This window comes from Xenopus laevis, chromosome 2L, assembly GCF_017654675.1.
Source record: "Xenopus laevis strain J_2021 chromosome 2L, Xenopus_laevis_v10.1, whole genome shotgun sequence".
NCBI lineage: Eukaryota > Metazoa > Chordata > Amphibia > Anura > Pipidae > Xenopus > Xenopus laevis.
Window position 1 is genome coordinate 190,795,499 of NC_054373.1, and position 21,271 is coordinate 190,816,769.

Consider the following 21,271-nt stretch of genomic DNA (forward strand, 5'->3'; position numbering starts at 1 on the left):
GAACCATGTGGACTTTCCATTTATTCGTTGAAGTGTTTTCTACCCACAAGCACCATTACCCTCCCACCACATTTACTAATATCCCCTCCAGGTACATCAATAACGACTCTTACCCACAAGCACTTCCCTTGCTTGGTCCCTCCCACAAGGAGTATACTGTCCCTTTAAGGATCAGCCCAAGCCCTGTTCCTCACACTCATATTGTCCCTTTAAAGTTAAATCTGCCCCCAGCTTGTCTCTGTTTTTGCCTCTTGCAGACGTGGGGTCACTATACAATGAATTGGAGGGCAGCCTTCTCTCCCTTCACATGGTTAATGTCTCGTATCTCTCATCGGAAATGAAGAAGGAGGTTTCTGATTGGATGCAGAAGCTGCAGAGACTGGGTAATGTGAATTGCTTGGCAGGAATCCATGGGCCTCTTGGCTGACACTTTCCTTGCTTCAGACATTGTACAACCTGATGGTGCTGGTGGGTCGTTTGGCAAGGGGCTCATTCTGCCATTGCCCTCGGCTATCTCTTGAAAAAATTTAAGTAAATTACAAAAGCTTTACCCTCAGATCTCTTTCCAGTTGCACCAGGTGAGGTTAATGTCTATGTGTTTCAGGCCATTCCCTTGACCTGTGGATGAGCTTCCAGGAGAATTTTGTCTTTCTAACACGGATCCAGCAGGAACTTCTTCTCCCTCTGCCCAGTCATGAAGCTGTAAGGACACTCTTTATTTTCTTGTTGTTAGAGTGCAAGCTCCAGTTATTTCCTTCCAGTGACTGCTGTATAATCCTCCTGCCAATATATCTGTGCATTTTCTGGTCAGGGATCCAGAGAGAAGGTGAGAGAGGGTTCTAATGGGACACCTAGATAGTTGAGAGGGTTGTAATGGGACACCTAGATAGGTTTATGCTCTGGATGGGAGCAAGGGTGTAAGATACCTGAAATTTATACAACAAAGGGCTGCATTACACCAGTTTCAAAGACATTACACCTAGATAGTTGAGAGGGTTCTAATGGGACACCTAGATAGTCGAGAGGGTTCTGATGGGACACCTAGATAATCGAGAGAGTTCTAATGGGACACCTAGATAGTCGAGATGGTTCTAATGGGACACCTAGATAGTTGACTGGGGAGACTGGGTGTAGACGGAGGCGTGACTGATGTTAAATGGAGGGCTGAGTTTAGCAGGGAATATGGAAAATATTATTTGTTCTTCTGTCAGTTGTCTATGTGCCTTTGTGGAGCTCAGCTCTTCCGCTGCATTGTCTCTGAGGTCACACTTAGTTTTCTCTCTTCTGTAGATGGTGGAGTTTCAGTCAATTGACCAGACTTACCGAATTTTGCTCAGTGCAACTGTACAAGATCCACGGGTTTTATCTATCCTGAGTGGCCCATCTAGGAGCCATGAATGGGAGTTCCATGGTGAGGCTCTGTGTGAAGCCCTTCACAGGGGAATCAATGTCATGGGGAAGATTGTAGAAGGCCTAGAGGGAGTTCTGGACTCATTTCGCACCATCTGCCCACGCCTCTTCTTTTTGAGTGACCAGGACCTGCTTAGAGTTTTGTCTGCATCTACTGAGCCTGAGGAGCGTACACCCTGTGCCCTACTTTGCTTTCCCAAGCTCACTAATGTGCTGTTTCAGGAACAGTCTCCAAAAACCACCGACTTCCCTCTATACAGCACTAGGGCAGTTACAGTTGGGGTAGTTGGCAACTGTCATGAGACATTAAGTCTTAACTCTCCTATTAAAGGAAATTTGGAGGTCACCATATGGCTGTCACAATTGGAGAGAGAATTGAAGGAGGCTGTGCTTTACCAAGCAGAGAAAAGTCTTTGTTATCAGAGAGCTAGGGGGGACAACGCTATAACCTTTACTGGGTGTCCCCAGACATGGGCAGCAAAAGTGACCACTTTCCCATGGCAGTGCCTGGCATTGAGTGAAGAAATACTCTGGTGTGAGACCATAGAGACCTTTCTTTTTACTCAACACAAAGCTTCACTGAAAGACAAAGCACAGCAGAAGGTAACCACCCTGGTGCACATCTTGCATGAGCTGCACACAGTAGGAGGAGTCTCCGAGGACAGAATCTATCTGGCGCAAGCAGTGTTATCAGCCTGGATTACGCTTGCATGCCTACAGAGGGATCGAACCTGCACTTTATTAGATGAGGGGGTTCAGTCATGTGATTCCTTTGCATGGGTCAAAATGTTCAAATACCGAACTCAAGCAGAACCAGTCCAGACCCTAGAGAAACACCGGAGAACACAGACAACAAGTGGAAGGGATAGTCCTGAGAAAATCGAAAAAGCTGAAGGTTTTCCAAGCCAGAACTCTACAGATGGATGTGGGGTTCCCACTTCAAGGGGTGTAGGGTCACTTGACATTCAGATGATCCCCAACATCTATGCTGATGTGTTGCATTACCAGCTGCCATATCATTATGAATATGTTGGCTTAGACACTAGCATTGTAGAATGCCTACCTTCTGATAGGGTCACCTTGGGTTTGATTCTCGCTCTGAAACAGTACCAGTGTGGGGCTGTGATTGGTCAGGATAATGACAGTAGAACTCAAACTTTAGTGTCCCTGGGTGGTGCCCTGGGGTACCAGGTAGTGGTTTTGAAGTGCTGGGCTGAAACAAAATTGGGAAGGGTGAGTCAGCACCTTCGTGGAGCATTACAAGGAGGAGCATGGCTGGTGCTGGAAAGTGTTCACCAACTTAACGTCAATGCTCAGTCCTCATTGGGGCATCTTCTGTGGGAGATACAGTCTTCTTGTGAAGCTTTGTTGCAGAAGGACCAGACTAGAGACAGTGTAAAGTCAGTATCAAGGCCTAAATGTGGATACTATCAGTCTCAGGAAATAGGCATAATCCAGCTTGAAGGCCATAAAGTTGTAGTTAGAGAGAATTATGCCTGCTTCATGACCCTTCCATACTCTTCCAGCATGCTTACTTCAAATCTGAGTCTTCTTCTGAGGCCAGTGTCCTTATTAACTCCTGATTTGCGCTCAACTGCCGAAATCATGCTGATGGCAGCTGGCTTCCTAGAGCCCTCACACTTAGCCTCCAAAGTCTCTTGCTTCTTCAGGCTTGCACGGGAGGCTGGGGCTGTAACAGGAAACACCTGCATTTCCTTCATGAGAAGTGTGCTGAGAAGGGCAGAATTTCTTCTGAAAATGAGAAATATTTCTAGCTATACAGAAGGCCAAGAGGGGCAGAGAAGAAATTACCCAGAACCTGCTGACAACAAAACAACCCAGTCTTTAGATACCCACAAAAACTTCAAGCCTGACATGAATCTGGAGCAGGAAAAGTTATTGCTAAGAGCTCTCTCTTCCTCTTCTCTGCTTTTTGAACACCCATTAGACAAACATAATCATCTCATGGACATTCTCAAAGGAATCTTCCCAATGTGCAACTCACCTCTACTCTGCCCCGAGCCTTGTGCCAGCCTTCAGAATGCCATTAATCAGGAGATGAGTGAATTGGGACTTACAGTTCACTCAGAGTTCTGCTGCAAAGTAATTCAGCTCTTCCATGCTATTCAACAAAGTCCAGGGGTTCTACTAACAGGCCCCTCTGGCAATGGTAAAACCTCATGTTGGAGAGTCCTGGCCCGAGTTATAAACAGGTTGACAGTTAGTGCTGATATGCAGAGGGTCCCCAGTGAATATACACATAAACCTGTACAAACCACCCATCTATTCCCCAGCAGTTTCACAGCCCAGGAACTATTTGAGGTTCTAGAGCAGGCAAAATGGAAAGAAGGCATCCTCCCCCCTATTCTACAGAGAACAGCACAGGGATTCAGGGCATCCAAATGGCTTGTCCTTGATGGATCTGTTGCCCCGGAATGGTTGGAGCCAGTTTCTTGCCTCTTTGGTCACTGCCCTGTCCTGACGCTGGCAAGTGGTAGGCATCTTCGCCTGCAAGACTCCACTAAAGTTCTATTTGAGATGACAGATGCATCAGCTATTACTCCAGCTGTTTTGGCTTCTTGTTGCATGGTGTATGTTGGAGGAACTGACACCTGGATGGCAGTGCTGGCATCATTCATGTCCACCTTGTATGTTAAATACCAAATCCAGCAAAGCACAGCCCATCAGCTCCAGGGTTTAAGTGAGAGTCTCACTGCCCAACTTCTGTGCTTCCTGGGGAAGCATGGTACCCCGGCTTTGTACCCTCATAGTACCCAGTCTGTGCATACAGCACAAGGAGTACAAGAGGTCTCTTCTTTCTGTGCCATCCTACAATCCCTAATGGACCAGCACCTACTGAGGAACTATGGACCACAAGCATCTGAGACTGTGACTGACATGGCAGAGCTGCAGAACAGAGGACATCAGGGAGCTGCTATGCAGAAAACTCATGGTGAGTAGGTTCATCAACCACTAAAATCCAGGCAAAAAATGTAAAAACGTTTCTATATTGTACAGTTCCATTTATTGCAGACAGCTCCAACGCCTGTTCAGAACAACCAGACAACTTACCTATAGACCAAGTCAATCCCTCACACCACAACCGGATGGTACACACCTACTTCGTCTATTCCATCATCTGGGGCTTTGGTGGTCACCTTCACCCAGCGTAAGCATTAACCTTGACCCCTATCCTCTAATGACTCTCCCTCCTGCCCTCTAACCTTGATATCCCTACTTCTCGTTCTCATACCCACTAATGGGGACATTCCAAATACTCTCCCTCGTAATGGTGCTTTCCAAGTACTCTCCCTAGTACCCACTAAAGCTGACATACCCACTACTTTCCCTCCTACCTACTAATGGGGACATTCCCAATACTCTCCTTTGTATTTTCAAATGCTGACATTACCAGTACTTTCCCTCTTACTCTGTAGTGAGGATATTCCAATATACACACTCATACTCATACCAATGGGGACATTCCTCACAGTTTCTCTCTTACTATTTAATGGGTCGTTTTCAGTACTTTCCTCCTAACCCTAATCATAATAGAAAAACGTACAATTCTACTTGCAGACAACGCATGAAGTTTGATGTATTTCTCCGTGGGAAGCTTCAGGACCTCTTCTTAAACATCGATATTCCCTCAGACACTTCTCTGTTTGATGTATTACCCAGCCCAGATGGGGGAAGCTTTAGATCCAGCCATGAAATGTGCCCTAGGGGGGTAGACCTTGGTGGATTTGTTGTCCTTCCACAGGTATATACATTCCTTTCATTTCTTCTGAATTGTATGTGTGACATTGTAGCATGAACCATCTATTCCTGTAACATGAGCAATCGTATCTTAGGATTTATCTTCTCCTCTGAGATTTTATCTTTTAGGTATGTAGTAGGGTATGTATGTGATAGGGTAAACATGTTGTAGCGTAGGTATGGGGTAAATAGATAGTAGGGTAGGTATGTGATAGGGTAAATGTACAGTTGGGTAGGTATGGGGTAAATATGTAGTAGGGTACGTATGTAATAGGGTAAATATGTAGTAGGTTAGGTATGTAATAGGGTAAATATGTATTAGGTTAGGTATCGAGTAAATATGTAGTGGGTAGGTATGTAATAGGGTAAATATGTAGTAGGTTAGGTATGGGGTAGTGGGGTAGGTATGAAATAGGGTAAATATGTAGTAGGGTAGGTATGTAGTAGGGTAAGAATGTACGAGGATAGGTATGTAGTAGGGTAAATATTTAGTAGGGTAGGTATGTAATAGGGTAAATATGTAGTAGGTTAGGTATGGGGTAAATATGTAATAGGGTAGGTATGTAGTAGGGTAAGAATGTATGAGGATAGGTATGTAATAGGGTAAATATGTAGTAGGGTAGGTATGTAGTAGGGTAAGAATGTACGAGGATAGGTATGTAGTAGGGTAAATATTTAGTAGGGTAGGTATGTAATAGGGTAAATATGTAGTAGGTTAGGTATGGGGTAAATATGTAATAGGGTAGGTATGTAGTAGGGTAAGAATGTATGAGGATAGGTATGTAATAGGGTAAATATGTAGTAGGGTAGGTATGTAGTAGGGTAGGTATGTAGTGGGGTAAATATGTAGTAGGGTAGGTATGTAATAGGGTATGTCAGAAATCACAGGATCTTGGGATGTAACAGATGATGAATCAAGCAGGTGAAGCTTAATGATCACATAACAGGCAGTTAATGATTAGATTACTTACAGCTGGTGTTAACGAGGAAGTAGGAGAAGCTCGTTAGCTGATTAGCATTAGTGCATTCTTACACACTGTGAGTTGACACTTTACTTACACACGGAGTTAGTTACAAACTGATAATTCTGTCTCTTTCCTAAACCTTGACCTGTCCTGTCACATTCCTCCTCTTGTAGAAAGATTCTGCAGTCTCTCCCAGCCTCTGCCTTGTGTGTTAAACATGATTTCTCATTTGCACTTTAGTGTGTAACTCCCATATAAAACCTGCAGTACCCATGCTTTACTATAGCTTTACTATAGGCTCTGTGTGTGCCATTCCTAGGACTCTGTGCTTGTGTCTCTGCAGTTGGAGAGTCCTCGTTTTGTTGTGCGGTCTCTCCTGAGCTCCGGCCAGTCAGTCCTGTTGGTTGGAGATCCAGGTTCTGGAAAGACAAGCTTTGCCCAGTCTGTGATTCCAAGTGAAGTAACCTCCATACGGATTCCAGTTAACCCCATGTTGCACCCTGGTTGGCTTCGTAAACTTCTTATTGGACACCAGGAAGCTCCTCCCAATTTGTCACCACCTGGAGCCAAAACTAGATTAAACCATTTATTCTTCTTGGATGATCTGCATGAAGCTTCATGGGGTGAGATTTCCATTTGTCTCCATTATTGGATGTATGTGCTCTGAGTTGTATTGCTGAGGAACCTTGCACCACAGACAGTCCATTAGTAGAATGGAGCTTATTAGTTGAGTAACACTGAGCAGAATGGAGCTTATTAGTTGAGTAACACTGAGAAGAATGGAGCTCATTAGTTGGGAAACCCTGAGCAGAATGGAGTTCATTAGTTGGGTAACACTGAGCAGAATGGAGCTCATTAGTTGGGTAACACTGAGCAGAATGTAGCAATTAGTTGGGTAACACTGAGCAGAATGGAGTTCATTAGTTGGGTAACACTGAGCAGAATGGAGTTCATTAGTTGGGTAACACTGAGCAGAATGGAGCTTATTAGTTGGGTAACACTGAGCAGAATGGAGCTCATTAGTTGGGTAACACTGAGCAGAATGTAGCAATTAGTTGGGTAATACTGAGCAGAATGGAGTTCATTAGTTGGGTAACACTGAGCAGAATGGAGTTCATTAGTTGGGTAACACTGAGCAGAATGGAGCTTATTAGTTGGGTAACACTGAGCAGAAAACAGCCTCCAGTGATGTTTGTGCCTGTTTCCCCCTACAGACCATGTCGGCCAGACTCCAGCTGCTCTAGAAGCCCTGAGGGATATTGTAACCAGCCGGGCTAATGAGCGTAGAGATGGCACTGGCCCTTGGCAAAGCTTTGTGGGCACAGTAACTTCTCCAGAGCATGGAACTGACTGCCTGAACCCCAGACTCAGCCGACTCTTCAGCATAATTGCTCTGCCCCATTGCACCCCAGACTCCCTCCAAAGCATTCTGACTCCACACTTGTCAAACTGGCTGAGGGTGGCACTGCCCCTGGCACAGCTCAGAGATCTCAGCTCACGATTGGCACGTGCCACAGTGACTCTGTACCATGAAGTAAGACTGGTGCTCCCAGTAGGGTGTCACTTCTCATTGCACCACATGCACAGGCTGCAGCAGAGTATGATCTTGCTGTGCCCACCCTTCGCTGCACAACTTGCACTGCCCAAGGGCACCCTTCCAAAAGACACCCTCTGCCCCCAGGCCATAGCTCGTCTGTGGGTACACGAGTCTTTACGCACCTTTTGTGATGGGCTAAGTAGTGAGCAGGACAAAGAGTCCTTCAGAAAACTGCTCATCAACTGCTCCCTGAGAGCCTTCTGCTCAGCTCCAAGTTCCTCTGAGAGGAACCAGACATCAAGTGCCAAACACCCTCCCCAAATATCATCTGGAAACACTAAGCTGGGGGGCCCACAGACTAGAAGCCCAGAGACACATGGTGGAAATAATTCCTCTGTGATTGTAAGTGGCACGCAATGTTCCAAAGGGCAACCTCCAGTGGGGCATGGAGAAAGTGTGCCACTTACTGGTGACCCAGGCATAGAAGGTGGGACCAATTCTTCTGCAAGTACAAGTGGAGCAGACAGTCTCCAGGGGCAGCCTTCAGTGGGGCATGGAGAAAGTGTGCCACAGACTGGTGACCCAGAGATAGAAGGTGGGACCAGTTCTTATGTAAGTACAAGTGGAGCAGACAGTCTCCAGGGGCAGCCTTCAGTGGGGCATGGAGAAAGTGTGCCACAGACTGGTGACCCAGAGATAGAAGGTGGGACCAGTTCTTATGTAAGTACAAGTGGAGCACATAGTCTTCAGGGGCAGCCTCCAGTGGGGCATGGAGAAAATTTGCCACAAACTAGTGGCCCAGGCATAGAAGGTGGGACCAGCTCTGTGAGTACAAGTGGAGCACACAGTATCCAAGGGGAGCCTCCAGAGTTGAGAGAACCCCAAACTGCAGCCACAGACAGTGATCCCAAAGCGAAAGCCTCTCTAGCTCTGCAAGAGAATGTAGTAGGTGACCCAAATGACTCTTTACCCTCCAGCACCCTGTCATGTGACAACTCATACCCCTGTACTCCATGTTCCACCAGATCCATGTCATCCACTGACCACTACCCAATTCCCCACTTCATTCTGACAGTTGAAGATCTTGAGAGCCTTGTGTTTTGCCATGACCTGAGCCCCGGCTCCAATGAGAAGGGAGAATTCTTGGGATACGGAGAGAGGGCAGCAAGGTTCCCCGAGTCTGAGAACAGCCTTAAGCTGGTACTTTCTCCCAGTGACCTAGTACACATTGCCCACTTAACCCGGCTACTCCACCTCCCCCAGGGGCATGTGGTTTTGCTTTCTCAGAGTCCCGGCACTGGCAGGAGAAGCCTTGCCACCCTAGCAGCGACAGTAAGCAAGTGCCAGCTGGTAGAGTTGTGTGACAGTCAGAGCCAAGAGGAGCGCCATGTCCTGCTCAAGGGGGCCAGCTGGAGAGCGGGTGTCCTGGGCAGTTCTGTGGCTCTGCTGGTGCAAGAGGAGGTCTCCCAGAATTCACTGATTGAAGTGTCAGCTCTGCTACGTGAAGGGACATTGGTGGGACTGTACAGTGCAGAGCAAGAGGAGAAGGCACTGCAGGCTCTGCAACAAAGAGAGAAAGTGCACAACAAGGTGTATAGACGCCACGTGCTGAAAGACAGGTGAGTAGGGCTCTATACTATCACTTCTGTATCATTCATTAATCAGAATTTTATTATGGACCCCCAGTAGTGGGTTAGGGCTCAGGGGCAGCCATATTTGTAATGGTTATAGGGCAGCTGTGCCTGGGGCAGGTAGTGGTGTATCTGGGTAGAGATGGGTAACAAGGTTCCTGGGTGGATAATGGAGGAAGGGGCTCAGTACATGGAGGAAGTGGTACCACTTAATGGCTCATTGTTCCCACCTGTAGTGATCGGTGAATCTGACCCGTTTCGCAGGAAAATTTGTCAAAATGCGTTGAAGTCTATGGGTGACAAATTGTTTCACCTATTAGTCTATGGGTGTCATTTTTACAGCGAAACTTGGCGAAAAATTCTGCTCATCACTACCCACCTGTAAGAACTCTGTTAGGTACATTGGGGCAGCACATACCTTCCTTGCTCTTTTTGCTCCTCAGGTTCTATCAGCGAGTGCGCTCTAATGTTCATGTGATGATCCTGAGGAACCTTCAGCACCCCCTTCCCAGCTCACTCCATCAGCTGAGCACTGCACTAGTCTTCCACCCATGGGACCTCCAAGCCCTCACTCATGTCGCTGAGAAGATACTGGGGCCACACGCACCTCACACTCTGGGTCAGAAACCTCATTCCTCATCATATTCTCATTCTATATAATGTTCTCTGCCTGGCCCAGAGGGGTCTTCTCTCTTTAGCATTCCTGATCTCACCCACCCACTCTCTCTCATGCCTTCTTATTTCTACTCTCACTCTCTCATTCCTACTCTCACTCTCTCTCATTCCTACACTCACTCTCTCTAATTCCTACTCTCATTATCTCCTATTCCTACACTCACTCTCTCTCATTCCTACACCCAATCTCTCATTTCTACTCTCACTCTCTCTCATTCCTACTCTCACTCTCTCTCATACCTACACTCACTCTCTCATTCCAACTCTCACTCTCTCTCATTTCCCACTCTCACTATCTCATACCTACACTCACTCTCTCTCATTCCCACTCTCACACTTTATCATACACTCACTCTCTCTAATTCCTACACTCACTCTCTCTAATTCCTACACTCACTCTCTCTAATTCCTACTCTCACTATCTCCTATTCCTACACTCACTCTCTCTCATTCCTACACCCAATCTCTCTCATTTCTACTCTCACTCTCTCTCATTCCTACTCTCACTCTCTCTCATACCTACACTCACTCTCTCTCATTCCTACTCTCACTCTCTCTCATTTCCCACTCTCACTATCTCATACCTACACTCACTCTCTCTCATTCCCACTCTCACACTTTATCATACACTCACTCTCTCTCATTCCTACTCTCACTCTCTCTCAGTCCTACACTCACTCTCTCTCATTCCTACACCCAATCTCTCTCATTCCTATTCTCACTCTCTCTCATACCTACACTCACTCTCTCTCATTCCTACTGTCTCTCATTTCCCACTCTCACACTTTCTCATATTTACTCTCACTCTCTCTCATTTCTATACTCACTCTCTCATTCCTACTCCCGCTGTCTCTCATTCCTGCCTTCACGCGCTATCATTCCCACTCTCACACTTTCTCATACCTACTCTCCCTCTCTCTCATTCCCACTCTCTGTCTCATACCTTCTGTCACTCTGTCTTATTCTTCTCTCACACTTTCTCATTTCTCCTCTGACTTTATTCTCATTATTATTCCTACTTGTTCCACCCTGTATCTTTCCCTCCTGTATATTGTTGATTATTTTCCCTTCAGGTTTGCTGCAGATTGAAGTGCCTCTCTCCAAGCTGATGTCTCTCATTCATGTGTCGGCCCAGCAGCACTACCACAGACTCTGTCCAACTCTACCTCTCATCACACCAAAAGCATTCATAGATTTTATTCACGTATACCTGAGATTTGCTGCAGATCTGAGACATCGGACTGAAAAGGAAATAGACAGGTAAGAGAGGGTGAATGAGCTGTGGAGTGGAAGAGTCACGTGGGGTAACTGACAGTGCAGTGGGTTTCTTGCAGACTGGAGGCTGCTGTATCTCGGGCAAAGGAAGTGCAGGAAGAGAGAGAACAATGTGACGAGGAGCTCAGGGTCCTGGATGAACAAGTCCAGGCAGTAGAACAGGTACAACCCAAGGATGTAGAACGTTGGATATTTGGCCTGTTGTCCTCTTGGTTGGGGGTCTTGATTTTGGTGCAGTTGGGAATCATAGCCCAGGTGCTAAGGACATTACAGAAGAAACCCTTAGCCTTTTCCAAGAAGAGATTAAACCACAAAAGGTGAAGGTCCAATATCTGGTCACGTTTGGTGATGATGCTGTTGGATGTCAGCTCAGACAGGAAGTTCATTGTGGTGCTGTTGCTAAGGAAAACCCCTAGAAATAGCAAAGAGTTTGTGTCCTGACAAAGATCCACCTGGACCCAGTTAGTCCTCAAAGTCTCATAGTAACTGACATTTAAGTTGCAAAAAGACACATCCATCAAGTTCAACCTTTGGTTCTAATGAAACCTGCCCAACTGTTAGTATCAACTTTTTGATGGATTAGTGAATGAGTCATTTAGCTCAGTAGTACAGTCCTCCCGACCACCTCCTAACCCCCTGGCCAGACTGTCTCAGTCTAGTGGTGGAGCTCTTCTCACAGATTGGTCAGACTGTCTCAGTCTAGTGGTGGAGCTCTACTCACAACTTGGCCAGGCTGTCTCAGTCTAGTGGTGGAGCTCTTCTCACAGATTGGCCAGACTGTCTGAGTCTAGTGGTGGACTTCTTCTTCTCTTCTCTCTGCTAGTTGTGATAGTAAAAATGTCACAGTCACAGTGTTGACCCCCGATATGTTCCCCAGGAGGTGAGGCACTGGAGGCAGCAGCTGAAGGAGGCCCAAGAGTCTCACAAGCTTCTCCAGAAGCAGCAAGAAGAACTTGAGAGAAGTCGCCAACGTTTGGAATCCAAGTTGCACTCCATACAGAACCAATGGCAACAAGAGCTAAAAGAGGTACCTGTGGGGCCGCGTATCTCCCCTAATAGTTGTCTTCACATGACCACATGGAGCTCCTATCCCTCCCCTGGTATAACATGCTGTCTTCAGCCTTTTGGAGTTCTGGCCCTTCTGTGTTGTCCAACATTTATTCAGGTGCCACTATTTCCTGATGAGATGGTAGTTTTACATTGGCGTATCAGTTATGCTTCTATAGTTCCAGGGGTACAACCCAAATCTCACCCTTACTGGTAATTGGCCTTTTAGTGCAATCTGGGTGTCAATCTAGTGCTTATAGCAAAGCTCCCGTTCTTATGTGCACAATATCAATGTATCGCCCTTCCATACAGGCTCATCTGAAATGGGGTGCAGCACAGAGACAACTGCAACTGTCAGAGCTGGAGGAAATACGAAGTTACAGACATCCACCACCCCTGGTTGTCATGGTAACAGATGTCCTATGCCTTGTACTGGGGAAGGAACAGACCTGGGATGGTGCAAAGCAGTTGTTGGCCTCAGAGAATTTCTACCAGGTGAAGACACAAAAATGGAGGTGCTAGTAAGAGAGACAGCAGATAAAGGAGAGAAGGGGGTGCTAGTAAGAGAGACAGCAGATAAAGGAGAGAGGGGGTGCTAGTAAGAGAGATACAGCAGATAAAGGAGAGAAGGGGGTGCTAGTAAGAGAGAGACAGCAGATAAAGGAGAGAAGGGGGTGCTAGTAAGAGAGATACAGCAGATAAAGGAGAGAGGGGGTGCTAGTAAGAGAGAGACAGCAGATAAAGGAGAGAGGGGGTGCTAGTAAGAGAGAGACAGCAGATAAAGGAGAGAAGGGGGTGCTAGTAAGAGAGAGACAGCAGATAAAGGAGAGAAGGGGGTGCTAGTAAGAGAGATACAGCAGATAAAGGAGAGAGGGGGTGCTAGTAAGAGAGAGACAGCAGATAAAGGAGAGAAGGGGGTGCTAGTAAGAGAGATACAGCAGATAAAGGAGAGAAGGGGGTGCTAGTAAGAGAGAGACAGCAGATAAAGGAGAGAAGAAGGTTCTAGTAAGAGAGAGACAGCAGATAAAGGAGAGAAGGGGGTGCTAGTAAGAGAGAGACAGCAGATAAAGGAGAGAAGGGGGTGCTAGTAAGAGAGAGACAGCAGATAAAGGAGAGAAGGGGGTGCTAGTAAGAGAGAGACAGCAGATAAAGGAGAGAGGGGGTGCTAGTAAGAGAGAGACAGCAGATAAAGGAGAGAAGGGGGTGCTAGTAAGAGAGAGACAGCAGATAAAGGAGAGAAGGGGGTGCTAGTAAGAGAGAGACAGCAGATAAAGGAGAGAAGGGGGTGCTAGTAAGAGAGAGACAGCAGATAAAGGAGAGAAGGGGGTGCTAGTAAGAGAGAGACAGCAGATAAAGGAGAGAAGGGGGTGCTAGTAAGAGAGAGACAGCAGATAAAGGAGAGAGGGGGTGCTAGTAAGAGAGAGACAGCAGATAAAGGAGAGAAGGGGGTGCTAGTAAGAGAGAGAGACAGCAGATAAAGGAGAGAAGGGGGTGCTAGTAAGAGAGAGACAGCAGATAAAGGAGAGAAGGGGGTGCTAGTAAGAGAGAGACAGCAGATAAAGGAGAGAAGGGGGTGTTCTGTCCATTTAAGGAAGGTGGGGCTGGGTTTGTGGCAGTTGCAGGAGAAGCCAGAGAAAGTCTTATGACACATAAAAGATGATATGAGAGATGGAGGAGACAGCAGAGGGTTGCAGTAGTCTGGATGGGATGGGGGCAGGCAAGTTGGTGATAACCCAGTGTCTCTGTGTCCCATGCAGGAGCTGCAGTTCTATAGTGTGCTCACTATGGCTGACTCTGCATTCTCTGCACTCACCCGCTCAGTTGCTCAGCCCAACTTTAGGCCAGAGATTGTGAGACTGGCAAGTTCAGCAGCAGCCTCGTTGTGTGGGTGGCTCTGCTCTCTGCAACATCATGGCACAGTCCTGAGAAACCTACATTCCAACAAGGCTGCTCTAACCCAACTGGAGACTCAGGCCTGGGCAATGGCAGAACATATGGCACAAATCCGGTTACAGCAACAGAAGCAACAGGAGTTGGAGGCACAGGCCTCTCATGCTTTGCTGGAGGTTAGAGGCCGGGAGAAGGATCTCAAGGAACAGATCATTGAATCCCAGGAAAGGCTGAAGGCTGCAAAGGAATGTGAGAGCAGAGCTGCCCGTCACTTCTTCAGCTGGACTCAAGCACTGGAGGTAATGTGACCAATATTAGCTATGGCTCTGAGTGGGAGGAGCTTACTTGGCTCTGCCTCTGGGTGTGGGAGGAGTTACCTGGCTCTGCCTTTGGACGTGGGAGGGGTTACCTGACTCTGGGAGGAGCTTACCTGCTCTGTCCAGGCTGTCTCTCCCTGACTGTTCAGTTAGTCCTGGTTTTCTCTGTCTGATGTCTCTCACTCTTGGATGTCTGTGTGTGATTGATGAACCCTGTCTGTATCTCTAGGTACAAAACAGACGTGCCTTCATGCTCCCAGTTGATGCCCTGCTGGTTGCTGCCTCTGTTACTTACCTTGGTGCCCTACCCTGGCCCCGCTCTTGTGCTCTGTGGAGTAAGTGGCAGCGACTTTGCCAGGGTCTTGCTGTATCTCTGGAGCCGGATGATGTGGGTGAAGCTCTGGACGGTGCTGGTTCTGCCCAGGACTGCTCACGTCTGCCCCTTGTAGACATGCTGAGCTCAGGTGCAGAGATTTTGGAATGGACCAGACACGGGCTCCTGGGGGACCTGCAGTCTCAGACTCGGGCAGTTCTTCTTCGGGCAAGTGCCCAATATGCAGCCCACAGGCTTACGCTCATATTAGACCCAGATCACCTGGGAGAGAACTGGCTGAGAGTTCTGTTGCACAATCCAGCACATCAGAAACGGGGGGCATTGCTGCACAGAGGTGGGTGATGCTTTGTGCTTGGAGGGTTACGGGATATGTATTCTGATGTACTGTGTATTAGGGTTAGAGGGTTAGGGGGCAGGTGGGATATGTATTCTGATGTACTGTGTATTAGGGTTAGAGGGTTAGGAGACAGGTGGGATATGTATTGTGATGAGGTTACTGTGTATTAGGGTTAGAGGGTTAGGGGACAGGTGGGATATGTATTCTGATAAGGTTACTGTGTATTAGGGTTAGAGGGTTAGGGGGCAGGTGGGATATGTATTGTGATGAGGTTACTGTGTATTAGGGTAAGTCTCTGTGTGTTTTACTGCAGAACTGTGTGTGATGGATGTATGTTCAGCAGAGCTGGGAGACAACATACAAGCAGCAATACACAAAGGTGAGTTCTTCAGTCACATCTTCTCTGGGTTAAACAGTGTTTCCTACACATGGAAATGACATTGAATAAACATACAGTTACTGCTTTACCTTTTATACAAATTCTCACAATACATTTCTGTGACCTGTATATAGTGGGAGTGACCTGTATATAGTGGGAGTGACCTGTATATAGCGGGAGTGTATATAGTGGGAGTGACCTGTATATAGTGGGAGTGACCTGTATATAGTGGGAGTGTATATAGTGGGAGGGACCTGTATATAGTGGGAGTGACCTGTATATAGTGGGAGTGTATATAGTGGGAGTGTATATAGTGGGAGGGACCTGTATATAGTGGGAGTGTAGATAGTGGGAGTGACCTGTATATAGTGGGAGTGTATATAGTGGGAGGGACCTGTATATAGTGGGAGTGTAGATAGTGGGAGTGACCTGTATATAGTGGGAGTGTATATAGTGGGAGTGACCTGTATATAGTGGGAGTGACCTGTATATATTGGGAGTGACCTGTATATAGTGGGAGTGACCTGTATACAGTGGGAGTGACCTGTATATAGTGGGAGTGACCTGTATATAGTGGGAGTGTATATAGCGGGAGTGTATATAGTGGGAGTGACCTGTATATAGTGGGAGTGACCTGTATATAGTGGGAGTGACCTGTATATAGTGGGAGTGTATATAGTGGGAGGGACCTGTATATAGTGGGAGTGTAGATAGTGGGAGTGACCTGTATATAGCGGGAGTGTATATAGTGGGAGTGACCTGTATATAGTGGGAGTGACCTGTATATAGTGGGAGTGTATATAGCGGGAGTGTATATAGTGGGAGTGACCTGTATATAGTGGGAGTGACCTGTATATAGTGGGAGTGTATATAGTGGGAGGGACCTGTATATAGTGGGAGTGTAGATAGTGGGAGTGACCTGTATATAGCGGGAGTGTATATAGTGGGAGTGACCTGTATAAAGTGGGAGTGACCTGTATATAGCGGGAGTGTATATAGTGGGAGTGACCTGTATAAAGTGGGAGTGACCTGTATATAGTGGGAGTGTATATAGTGGGAGTGACCTGTATATAGTGGGAGTGTATATAGTGGGAGTGACCTGTATATAGTGGGAGTGTATATTGTGGGAGTGACCTGTATATAGTGGGAGTGACCTGTATATAGTGGGAGTGACCTGTATATAGTGGGAGTGACCTGTATATAGTGGGAGTGTATATAGTGGGAGTGACCTGTATATAGTGGGAGTGACCTGTATACAGTGGGAGTGACCTGTATATATTGGGAGTGACCTGTATATAGTGGGAGTGACCTGTATACAGTGGGAGTGACCTGTATATATTGGGAGTGACCTGTATATAGTGGGAGTGACCTGTATATATCAGATTGCAGTTTTTCTTTCTGGCAGGTTGGTGGGTGCTTGTTACTCATGTGGAGAGAAACGTGTCAGCAGTAGATGTAATAAGGAAGCTGAGTGCCAGTGCAAAAGCAGCTGGAGGTTTTGGGGTCTGTGACCCTCTGGAGCAGGAGGGAAGGAGCTGCAGTATCTCAGCCCGGCAGGACTTCCAGTTGTATCTCAGCACCTGCCTCCCACTCGCTGCCCTCGGAGAAGGTAAATATATTTCAATTGTTCATAAAGTGGGACCAGAAAGGGTTAATGCATAACACTGAGCCCCTACCAGTCTCCCCACCAATATCGTGTGTTACTGGCTGAAACAGAGCAGCTTCCTCAGCGATGTCATGATTCTGATAGGCTGCAGTAGAAATAGTGCCCCAGCCAATCAGATCATTGCCCTGCCTCCAAGCACTACTGTCACTCATCAAGTAGAGTTTATCAAGGGCAGAGGTTGAACAGGAGACACAGAGACACATTTCTGTTAATATCAGCAAACGGGGGGCTTATTGCCCTTATTTAGGGGGGTGCCAAAAATAAACAGCTGTGCGTTTGGCTGTCCCAGAACTAGGTTCTGCTGTCCTGAAGGTGGTGAATGTGATGGACCTAAGTCTGGGTCCCTCAGGACTGGGAGAAGAACTGATGAAGATGCTCATGGCGAGTAACAATGAGCTCCAAGTGGAACAGAATCGAACTCTGAATATCAGATCCCTGCAGCTGCACCAGGAAATCCAGCAGGTTCAGGTGAGGCTCCAGCAGGCTCAGGTGAGGCTCCAGCGGGTTCAACTGAGGCTCCAGCGGGTTCAACTGAGGCTCCAGTTGGTTCAGGTGAGACTCCAGCGGGTTCAGGTGAGGCTCCAGCGGGTCCAGTTCAGATGAGACTCCAGCGGGTTCAGGTGAGACTCCAGCTGGTTCAGGTGAGGCTCCAGCGGGTTCAGTTGAGGCTCCAGTGGTTTCAGTTGAGGCTCCAGAGGGTTTAGGTGGTCACAGACTTCATATGAAAGTTCAATGGATTCATATTCAGGGGGTGCCTCTTTAGTGATGCACAACATACAGTATTTGAGTTCAGATTTACCAACAAAGGAAGTTTCTATATAACACATGGAATTAGCTGCCCCTCCAAACCACCCCCCCCCCCTGCAGTCAACGCTTTGACGCTGTGATGCATGAACTCATCCCAGGTGTTAGTGCCCGGTGCAAACATATATCTGTGGAACATCTTGTCTATGGAAAAGGTCACTTGAAGTTTCATGATTTGTCCTTCAGTTTTGCTTCTCTCTCAACTGAATCATACAGAGCCACCTGGTTGCTAGGGTCACTGTCCTTAGCATTTGAAAAGCAGACTGAGTGGAATTCTTTCCATTCAGACACCAATTCCTTATAGATCCACCGAGTGGACCCTAGCAACCAGACCACTTGGGGAGCAAGCATTGGTGGGCAGTGACTGTAGGTGATGTTACTTTCTCTTTCTCCTCCCAGGACTCCTTGTTGGATTTTGCCATCACTTGTCCGTGTCCTCTTTTTAAGAGTGAAGACTTCCTGAAGAAGGTGTCGGCTTGTGAAGAGTCTGAGCTTTCCTTGTGCCGATCTCTTAGTGGGCTCCAATCACTGCTGCTCCAAACCAATCAGAACCTGGAACCTTGTGCCACTGCTGCCTCTGCCCTTTCGTTTGTGTTCTGTAAGTTACAGGAGGTGTCCCACCTAAGCCCATACTATTCCTTCTCTGCTGGGTCTCTGCTCCATTGGGCTCACCAGGTACTTCAGAGTGATGAATGGAGACAAGCCAACAGAGAAGGAAAACCGGGAGAAAAGGTCTTGACCCAAGGAGTTCTCGCCCACATAGTACCCAGCCTTGCGCCAAAGGACAGACATAACCTGCGCCTCTTACTAACCATTGGGCAGCCCTCAGCTCTGGAGTGGGTTTCCTTCTTAGGGCTTCTGAAACACTCAAGCCAAGTAGCCCCAAACTCTTGCACACACAGGCCACAATGGGTGGGTGTCCAAGCCTGGGAAGAGTTGGGCCTCCTGGAGAATCTACCCCAGTTCCGAGGTATCAGGACCTCCCTGGTTGCACATGGCAGTCAGTGGCAAGAATATTTCAGACTGGGCAGTACTGTTATTGGACCAGTGCCCACCTCGCATTTTGACCACCTGACTCTGTTTCAGAAAGCCATCCTGTGGCGCATTGTTCAGCCTGGGAAGTTGGGCCTGGTGCTGAATCAAATGACTTTATGTGTACTGGGTCCACAATCCCATGAGGAATGGGAAGAGCAGGCAGATCTCACCTGTCTGACAACTCCTGCCATTCCTATAGTATTCCTGCTTCCTAAGCTGGGGCTCCAGGCACCCCACTCTCATCCTCTGCCTTGGATCCTCCAACTGGCAAACAATAAAAGGAAAGAGGTGAGTACCCACTTACTGTACAGATGGAGCTATCTCTTCCTTTTCCTATATAAACTGGTCACTATATCATTAGTTGCCATATTTTATACAACCAGCCCCTTCTTCATTGTAACTGCTATACTGACCCTGTACGTACCCACCTCTACTGGTAGGGCCCAAACTCCCCATATATTCAGTCAGAGACTGGCCCACTCTATATGGTATGGTGCAAGTCCCAGTCTGAACTGGGGTTGGTTCATTTCAGGTAAAAGTCGTCACTTGGGGACAGAGCTGCTCTAGTGCAGAAGTCGCACGGTCATTCATCACTTGCCAGCAAGAAGGCCATTGGCTTGTTCTCAACAATTTGCACCTAGAGGATCCGGAATTGGACCATAAACTGAAATATTTGATGGAAGCCAGTAAAGGTGACAGGAGAGTCTTCCATAGCTTCTGTATTGGAGCCGGTCTTTTACTCCATCATTAGCCATGAACTAACCCTACTCCAATCTTCCATCAGTAACTTCTTGAACACTCTTACCCTCTACTAGCAATTCCCCACAGCAACCACTCTACTCACCCATCTATCCTCATCTCAATCTAATCCTGATCTCTGCATCCAGTCTACTCACCCTTCTATCCTCATCTCAATCTAATCCTGATCTCTGCATCCAGTCTACTCACCCTTCTATCCTCATCTCAATCTAATCCTGATCTCTGCATCCAGTCTACTCACCCTTCTATCCTCATCCAATTTATTCCTGATCTCTGCATCGTCTACTCACTCTACTATCCTCTATTCTGTCCCTCCCAGCAACCAGTCTACTCACCCTTCTATACTTGTCCAATCTATTCCTGATCTCTGCATCCAGTCTACTCACCCTTCTATCCTCATCTCAATCTAATCCTGATCTCTGCATCCAGTCTACTCACCCTTCTATCCTCATACAATCTACCCCTGATCTCTGCATCCAGTCTACTCACCCTTCTACCCTCATCTCAATCTACTCCTGATCTCTGCATCCAGTCTACTCACCCGTTTATCCTCATACAAGCTATATCTTCTATCTCAATTCATTCTAGAGAAAATGTTTAGTTTGGACACTCATGGCCATACTTTTTGTGTCTCCTAGAGCATTCTACACCCCTGAATTCTGATTACCACCTCTGGATAATAACTGAGGAGGATGCACTGAAGTCAATACCAGGTACAGCTGGGGTAAATTCTTATATAGTAAACTTTGGCTGGGGAAAGGTCTGACATATTGAAATGATAGGTATGCAGTCCTACATTCTGGATCACCACCTATTCACCAGATCATTACATAAAGGAGAGCCCAATGGGCTGGTCAACCCAGATGTCTACTGTACCCATTAAATGACCACTGAGATGACACAGCACATGTGTATTGTGGTTCAGATACTTCTGCACATACTAATTATGCCCTGTGTCCATTACTTTCATACCTACTGCACTCACTTACATGCTCTTTAATTCTCATTGGGCCACAATTCCACCTACTGATCCATTCTGATACCCACCAATCATGTCTTGTTACTGAGATCCCTCCCACTCAGTCTGATACCCACCAATCATGTCTTGTTACTGAGATCCCTCCCACTCAGTCTGATACCCACCAATCATGTCTTGTTACTGAGATCCCTCCCACTCAGTCTGATACCAACTGTACCCACCAATCATGTCTTGTTACTGAGATCCCTCCCACTCAGTCTGATACCCACCAATCATGTCTTGTTACTGAGATCCCTCCCACTCAGTCTGATACACACTGTACCCACTAATCATGTCTTGTTACTGAGATCCCTCCCACTCAGTCTGATACCCACTGTACCCACCAATCATGTCTTGTTACTGAGATCCCTCCCATTCAGTCTGATACCAACTGTACCCACCAATCATGTCTTGTTACTGAGATCCCTCCCAC

General features: G+C 47.1%; 1 protein-coding gene across 1 annotated transcript in view; it reads left to right on the top strand.

Moving 5' to 3' along the window:
- The window catches only part of LOC108707607 (dynein heavy chain domain-containing protein 1), a 55,184-nt gene that overhangs the window by 25,339 nt on the left and 8,574 nt on the right, over positions 1 to 21,271 (top strand). Inside the window, exons 20-39 of the mRNA XM_041582890.1 lie at positions 258 to 383; positions 605 to 702; positions 1,291 to 4,363; positions 4,444 to 4,579; positions 4,990 to 5,173; positions 6,478 to 6,757; positions 7,349 to 9,290; positions 9,746 to 9,921; positions 11,051 to 11,237; positions 11,312 to 11,414; positions 12,130 to 12,279; positions 12,612 to 12,794; positions 14,057 to 14,488; positions 14,736 to 15,174; positions 15,491 to 15,556; positions 16,962 to 17,165; positions 17,512 to 17,690; positions 18,426 to 19,349; positions 19,594 to 19,753; positions 20,459 to 20,533. Coding sequence (XP_041438824.1) covers positions 258 to 383; positions 605 to 702; positions 1,291 to 4,363; positions 4,444 to 4,579; positions 4,990 to 5,173; positions 6,478 to 6,757; positions 7,349 to 9,290; positions 9,746 to 9,921; positions 11,051 to 11,237; positions 11,312 to 11,414; positions 12,130 to 12,279; positions 12,612 to 12,794; positions 14,057 to 14,488; positions 14,736 to 15,174; positions 15,491 to 15,556; positions 16,962 to 17,165; positions 17,512 to 17,690; positions 18,426 to 19,349; positions 19,594 to 19,753; positions 20,459 to 20,533 — 9,117 coding nt within the window. The remainder of the gene's footprint in view (positions 1 to 257; positions 384 to 604; positions 703 to 1,290; positions 4,364 to 4,443; positions 4,580 to 4,989; positions 5,174 to 6,477; positions 6,758 to 7,348; positions 9,291 to 9,745; positions 9,922 to 11,050; positions 11,238 to 11,311; positions 11,415 to 12,129; positions 12,280 to 12,611; positions 12,795 to 14,056; positions 14,489 to 14,735; positions 15,175 to 15,490; positions 15,557 to 16,961; positions 17,166 to 17,511; positions 17,691 to 18,425; positions 19,350 to 19,593; positions 19,754 to 20,458; positions 20,534 to 21,271) is intronic.